At 33.7% G+C, this 7686-nt stretch overlaps 2 protein-coding genes across 4 annotated transcripts in view; one reads left to right on the plus strand and one right to left on the minus strand.

The window, feature by feature from the left end:
* Positions 1 to 681: 681 nt before the first annotated feature.
* On the minus strand, positions 682 to 5179 carry LOC117105668 (39S ribosomal protein L11, mitochondrial-like). Of its 3 annotated transcripts, none has more exons than XM_033246875.1 (4): positions 5087 to 5179; positions 2437 to 2618; positions 1531 to 1626; positions 682 to 906 (listed from the first exon to the last, which is right to left on the minus strand). In XM_033246875.1, the coding sequence occupies exons 2-4, from the start codon at positions 2560 to 2562 to the stop codon at positions 697 to 699; spliced, it is 432 nt and encodes a 143-aa protein (XP_033102766.1). In that variant the 5' UTR covers positions 2563 to 2618; positions 5087 to 5179; the 3' UTR covers positions 682 to 696. The 3 variants fall into 3 exon arrangements, with proteins under 3 accessions (XP_033102766.1, XP_033102768.1, XP_033102767.1); XM_033246877.1 differs by having other exon boundaries at positions 5144 to 5165; XM_033246876.1 differs by lacking the exon at positions 5087 to 5179 and adding an exon at positions 3600 to 3645.
* Positions 5180 to 7397: 2218 nt separating this feature from the next.
* Positions 7398 to 7686, plus strand: part of LOC117105840 (splicing factor 3B subunit 2-like) — a 10311-nt gene continuing 10022 nt past the window's right edge. Inside the window, exon 1 of the mRNA XM_033247142.1 lies at positions 7398 to 7432. Within this exon, the coding sequence (XP_033103033.1) occupies positions 7398 to 7432 (35 nt within the window). The remainder of the gene's footprint in view (positions 7433 to 7686) is intronic.

Here is a 7686-nt window from a genome sequence, read left to right on the forward strand (position 1 = left end):
ATATATATGTATGTACTACAACCTGTATTTCAGCCATAGGGAGATTCACAACCCAAGGTACAAGGTTTTCCATGGTTCAAACAGTGGTGTAACAAAGATGCCTGAGGCCCTAGCTAAGGCTTTTTCTGGCCCTACTACCATGGGGACCGGGTCCATGTAGAGCTCATTGTGGTATATATTGCAATCCTGCCTGCTTCATTATTCTTGACATTTTGAGGGTGTATTTTGATGTTTTTTAGCTCCTTAAAATGGTTTGTTCAGTAAAATTAAGGCAGAAAAATAATGCTGATGGTTTGGCATTAAGCCAGTAATAGCTCATAGCTCTTACACCACTAGGTTCACACAGAATCCGAGGTCCTCACAAGTTTTAACCAACGGCATTTTCAGAAAAACATAGATATTGTAATGATATGCTACAGTACTCGCAGAACTTGTACTTTTAATAAGTGACCTCTTATATTGACACTATCGTCAAAAGGTTTTCATCATAAAAACGGAACCCATAAAACCCTGACTTTTTTACAATAATACCATTGACACTTTTTTTTTATAGATTACAGGTCTCCCTCTAATTAAAGACCCCTCCAATTAAAGACCACTTTTCTGTGGTCTGATAGTTACAAATGTCTTTTACCTTACTAATCTTATTAGTGACCAAAGCTGCTTAATGGAAACCCCAGTCAAAAAAGTGGTCTTTCATTGGAGAGACCTGTATCTGTTATCCAGATGTGTTAATATTTTGAATAAATTATACCAAATTTTTACCAATACTTTATTTAGGATAAATAAATTTAAATGTGTTTTTGTCTCACCTGGTTTATGCGCACCCTTCAACACACCTGCCGCTGACTTGATAAAGTATGACACTGGCGGCTTATTGATTTCTAATGTGTAGCTTCTATCGGACTGCAATTTTAGTAGAAAACGGAACAGAAGTATTATTATCAATAGCATCAATCTGTAATATTTTTTTAAACTTTACTTCGTAAAAAAATCAGAGGTTTCTTTTTTTTTTTATTACATGGCATTGTTTATTTGAGGCTTACCATCCAAAAACCAGTATAGATTGTTGAACTGAGTAATTAGTAGGAATGTGGAAGTGTATTGTATACAGTACTTTAGTACAGAGAAGCTGTAATGTTTTACTTATGAATTTAGCAATAGTAAATCAATTCCATTATACTGTATGACCATCACTTAAAGCTTATAATGTAGAGAATATGAATATATGAAAAACTTAATTTGCAATTTTTGTCACTAATGTTGTTTTTAGCATGTCAAGCTTCATATTGTAAAATACCCATTATCTATTTAACCTGTAGGCCCTACTACATGAGAATCTTGTTTTCAATTGGAGAAAATAAATGTCTTATTGAATTTAATTGAATGATTTGTTTGGTATTACACATACAGTACATGGTGACAATACTTCTGTCACTTTCCATAATATGCATTTACATTAAGTATACATTTGCATGATTACAAAACTATCAAACATAATGTGAATGGTATTTTCTGTAAATTGCTTACATTTATTCTAATAACTGTAGGTAATGGTATTCCGTCCCTAATACCACTGGTTTTCTCGTTGAAGTCCTTACAAAACTGTCCGATGGGAATCCCTCTCTGTTAACGAAAAAATGAGAAGTTAAAAAAGGATGGTGGAGGGAGGATGCCACAACACCATCAGTTGGAGTATACAGGATTTAAGGAAGGGGGGTGCTGATGAAATGAGTGTCCACACCACTTCAGTACCACCATGGTTGGTGGTAGCGTGAGAAAATTTTCAGTATTTTGTGGCCGGAAATGGAACTTAAATTACCTTCTAATTCTTTTTATTTTTGACAATTGAGTAAAATAAACCCAAAAGCACCCCAAACACCCACTGGATATGCCACTGATTATGGCACACAAGAGTGTGGATTAAGTAAAGCCTAGATATTATATTTTTTATGATCCAAGCACATAAGTTGATTTACTATTTGTTTTTGTGTATCTGTTCTATGATAATGGGGGTTAAATTATGTCCGTACTTATTCTACATTAGTCAAAATTTACAATTGGTGAAGTACTGTATGTTGCCAATTGGGGGATGTCAACTTGAGATAGAGGGCATGGAGATCCTGTATTAACAGCACAACATGATCTTGGGTCTGTACTTGTCCACAAAACAGTGGCTGGTGTCTGATAATAATAATATGTTATATTTATATAGCGCTTAATGCCAACAATGATATGTATTAAAGATATGTAGTAAGTATTACACTAGTTCTAGTATTGTGTATATTTCTTCATGAATCCTGTAGAATGCAGTGCCCAATATGAAGTGACAATTTAATGTAACAGTAATTTATATTAATATTAACATTAAGAAAAACACACAACATTATAATAGCAATAAATGGATTATAAGGGGAACTTGAACATTGAACTTACTTGTCCCAGTACAGGCCCAAGGGGAGGACCAGGTGCCGCTCGACCAGCTTTGATGTAAGTCTTTATCACATTGCTATGAACTACCTTCTTCCCAGTATCCTTTGCTGTTCTGGCAACACGGGACATGGTCAAAGGTCACACAGACTTACTTACTTCCTGATACAGTATATGTTTGGGTAATTCTAAATACAATATTAAAAAATATATATATAAAATGTATATTCAGAAATATTATCAACAAAATAAAGTGAAAAATTTAAAAATTAAACTACCTGTATAAATTTATTAACAATACTGATAACAAAATTATTCACAAACAAAATTGTCCATGACTTAAAGTGTAAAATATAGATAAAATAGTAAAGTGAGGAAAATATGTAATACTTAAAATACCAATTTAAAAAAATATATATATATAATCATCTTATCTGGTTAAGATCTTAGCAATACAGTATGTTCTTATAAGTGACTGTAGATACTCAAATACATTTATTGCGGTACGTAAAAACATGCACAATTCAGAACAGGTCTGAAAAGTAACAATAAGACCATTTTCTATCAATTTCAAAACCTCACTAATATCATGATCAACAAATTAGAGTTTAATTTTTAGTTTAAAGCCACATTCCCGGCAAAGTTTCACTTAAAAATTCTTTTTTTAGAAAAAATGCATATGCATTACTCCAATTATTATAAATTATGGAAAAATATTGGCATAAATTTTAGTTTTACACAAAAGAATAGGAGATTACTATTATGTCGGCTGTTTTTATGTGTGATAACAGAACCTATATCAAGGTAAGGCTAGGCCTGGCCTAGCAGTGTTGGATATAGGCAAATGTTTTCGGCACCTACTATATTTCTTCTTAAACATGAAAAATTCATCCGCATTTATTTTTTGTGTGGAATACAAAATACAAATTTCAGTCTTATTTTACATTTTTCCCATGTTTAGGAACTGTTTAAATTCAGTTAAACTAGCAATTTCGTATTATATTTATGAATCTTTACAACATATACAAAAATCAGATTTTTCTTAACAACTGAAATTTTGCCAGGAATAGGGCTTTAAAATATTGTCTTAGTAGTCATCCAGACAAACTAGAACCAACACAAAAAATAAAACAATAAAATAAAAGATCCAATTGGAGGAAACACTTCACTTGTTGCAACATTCGTAGACAATAGCTTAAGTACCATGAATCTTGAATTGAAAAGTGTGGAAATGGTAGATAGCCTAATTCCTTTAATGGGGTTAAAACCAAATTATGTAAAGCCCTGATTCATATATGTCTTCACTTTCAATTATGAGTTGATAGTTAATAAATTTTATAGTGTGCAAACATTTAATTTTTTTTAAACAACTATCATTTCTTATAATCAGCAAAACAAAAGTGAACACTAAAAATAACTGCCCTACAGGTATGTTTCCACCTATCTATAAAATGGATTATTCCAGCTTTCTAATTTGTGTACAGGTGTCAGACTATGCCAATGAATGCAATGCATTTCATACCCCCCACACTTACAAAGGAATTGAATGTAAAACTGCCATCAGAGGAAAGTAGAATCATGCATTAGATAGTTGTAATGGATTGGTTTATGTAAGTCTCTTAAATTTAAATCATTCTCTTGTTTGTTCCTTATCTATACAATTGGGAAATTTTGCACAATACTTTAAAATATTGTCAATGAAATGAAAGATTTAAATAAGCTCCTTGCTTGATGCTTGTACCAAAGTCTATTTTAGGCCAAGTAACAACAAATCCTTCTTACACATCCAGGGTTTTAAAAAAGTTGGTGAGAGAGGCACTCAATATTTAATATTTGTTATTTTTCACAGTTCATCAAAACATGCCAAAGAATGTTCTCTCAATTTGTCATTGCTTGCTGTTATCATGCATGGTCTTTGTATTTAAATGCATTTGTAAACTATAAAATGTATCAGCAATTGAAATTTTGCATTTTCGATGTAAAAAAACCCAACAGTTTTAAAAATAAACAAAAAACAAAAAAATTGATGCGGGCCCAAAAAAATGGTGAGAAAGGGGAAGGGAAAAAGGAATTTATTTTATTTGGCCTTACTATGGTGTCTGCCCTAGTAGACTAGGCCTGTGTACATTTATTCTAAAGGCTGTGGTGGCCTACTGAACTCCTACTTGCCTAGCCTAGGGCTACTTATAGGCGCGAGCGGGATCAGGTGCGATCCATGGACCGTGGGTATGTAGCTGAGTTCGAATATCTTCTGAATGATTATAACCCTAACCATAAAAATAAGTTATGGCATAACTCATCATTGGAAAAGATATTCGACCTCAGCTGCACACCCACAATCCATGCATTGCACCTAATCAGGCTAGCCTTTACAGTACTCTCTACTACCATCTGCTGTAGCCTAGTACTAGCTAGTAGTGCTCCTCCTAGCCCGCCTCTCTCTAGGCCTAGACCTAGGCATAAGCTGCAAAAGGCCAGACAGTCACAATCCTCTAGCCTATAAAGTAGTAGCTGTAGTAGTAGCCCTAGCTGCATATATAAAGAGATTCAGAGAATGAGTCGAGGCCTACACCTAAATTTCTGATTCTTTAAAGTTTTATAAAATGGCATTTAATTTGTGCCACTACACTTGGTAATTATTTGAAGTGTTATTTACTTTAAGACGTAGATCAATGAATCAAATTCCCCGTTGTGCGAAGAAAAACCCCTTTACCTGCTGGGCGCAGACATCTTTGTCACAATAATTTAAATTTCCAAAAACGTTAATATATATAATAGTACTAATATTTAAAAGTAAATCATGGTAAAATTAAAATTTAATTTGAATTAAACATATTTTTATACGTACTTTTTAGCTCTTAATTAAATATAAAGAAATATTTTTTTATATTTAAGATAAATACTTGTTTAGAGCGCATGTTAAGGTAAAACGTGAAGATGGCGTCGTACTAGGGACTAGAGAGATCGGTGAACTATCAATGATCATAAAAGTTGAATAAACGGTTTTTACTCAAGTATTTATTTTAATAAAATACATCATGGTTTCTCGAAAGGAATTGGAGAAGCTTCGTGTTACTGATCTTCGTGCACGACTATCGTCAGTAGGTCTGACCACTTCTGGTAAGTTTCTACGATACGATTGCTAACAAAACGATGTCCAGTCACTAACAAACGCCGCGGGTTGCTTTTTCACTCATAATGCTAGCTAGGCCTAGCCTACTCAGTGGTGGCGCCAGCGGCAACCAGGACCCATTTTACCTCCTGTTGGACAGGCTGGCGCTAATAAATGCACATTAGTACTCCACCCTAACCTTAACATTAAGTTAAGATAGTTATCCTAGTTAGTAGTTCTATGCCTGCCTGGACTGACTGGAGTTGCTTGAGGTTAAGGTTAGGGTGGAGTAAAGTAGTAAAAAAGTAGGTACGTGACAAGCAAGTATCAAAAATCGGCATAAAGTGGTGTAATAGCAGTGCATGAAGGTTTTTCTGGAAGTGTCACAGTTTGGGTGTGGTTCTCAGTGTTATCAAAAATTCACTTGAATTCAAGTGACATTTATTGATGGAAATAATAATGGTATACTATACTATTACAAATAATAAACCACCATCATTGGGATCATGACTAGAAGTAAAACTTGTCTCGTCATGACCCCCCCCCCCCCAATTTGACCTATTTTTATGCCCACCTTTGCTAAAAATCATGGAGGTATAGTATACGCCTTTTTCACGAATCGGTAGACATCTTGAAGTGATGACAAACATTGCGAATCAGCGGTGCGTAACCAACAGAAATAAGATAAGCTTTTGGGCGGATTTTTTGACATCATGTTATTTAAAAAATCATAACTCTATAACGGGGCGTCGTATCCACAGAAAAATTCCAGCAAAATGTTCTTAAAAGACTATTCTACACCACTATATGATTGAAAAAAAATTGAAAAATTTTTTTGACCTCTGAAATCAAGATTGAAAAATAAAAGCCTATCTCAGTAGTATTAAAATAGGTATATGCATTACAGTGCTGTAGTACTAGTAATACTCTGAACTAGCATTGTTTTAGTTACCATATGAGAGTTTCCTGTGTTAAAAACATGATTTACTACACTATACCTCTTTATAAAACATAACTTGTACTTTGTAATAAGAGAAATATGTATATTATCGCTACTTGGAACAGTAACAACTCGAAAGTCCTATGCTACTGCACTGTAATGCATTGGCCTATTTTAATACATTACTAAGATAGGCTTTTCTTTTTCAATCTTGATTTCAGAGGTCAAAAAATTTTTTCAATTTTTTTTCAATCATATAGTGGTGTAGACTGGTCTTTTAAGAACATTTTCCTGGAAACACTTTTTGGATACGACGCACCGTTATGGAGTTATGATTTTTTAAATAACATGATGTCAGAAAATCAGCCCAAAAGCTTATCTTATTTCTGTTGGTCACGCACCGCTGATTCGCAATGTTTGTCATCACTTCAAGATGTCTACCGATTCGTGAAAAAGGCGTATTAATAGTATTATAATATTTATAATATTAATAATACCCCCATGCTGTATTCCAAATTGGTTGGTTACTAAATTCTTTTCAACATTTTGTGGTCTCTAAGCAGCCACTGTCTGGTTTGAGGGTGCCAAAATATACTGTGTGTATCAATAGAACAAAATGAAGTGAAAGTAAAATTTGACTCGTACCAAGTGGCATGTAACTGCTCCCTTAAAACCTAGGTTTAGCCTATTTATTATTAAGGTTTGTAGGCTGAGGCTCCTTGAACTACTGTACTGTACCGTATTAATAAAGTTCAGTCAGACATTGTGAAAGTTTGACAATGATAAGTTTTAGCATAGTTTTCCTGGAATTAATTTGGATGTTGTCCATCATGTACAGTACTGCGACCCTGAAAATGCCTCCTTGGTCAGTTTGTTCAATAATGGGTTCATTAGGATTTGTGATAAGCTTGCCCCATGGTTGATACTCGTGTGACAGTGATTCATGTCCTGTATTGGTACTAAAACATATCCTGTCTTTAATTAAAGATCGTGATTTACTGCAATAAATTGGCTCAAAGAACTGGTAAAAAAATTATTGGGCCTTTTATAAATAATCTGAAAAATACTAATAATATTATAAATTATTTGTATAGGTGTAATTTTGCCCTACTTGACGTGGAAATGTACCGAATACTCAGTACATTTTAAAACAACTGCAAAAAAAAGTGCAAGTTGTTCACAGCTGCTGAGCAGCTTTACCTAT

Source organism: Anneissia japonica, unplaced genomic scaffold (assembly GCF_011630105.1).
Source record: "Anneissia japonica isolate Jap-2015-1 unplaced genomic scaffold, ASM1163010v1 scaffold287754_len4335492_cov202, whole genome shotgun sequence".
Classification (NCBI taxonomy): Eukaryota; Metazoa; Echinodermata; class Crinoidea; order Comatulida; family Comatulidae; genus Anneissia; species Anneissia japonica.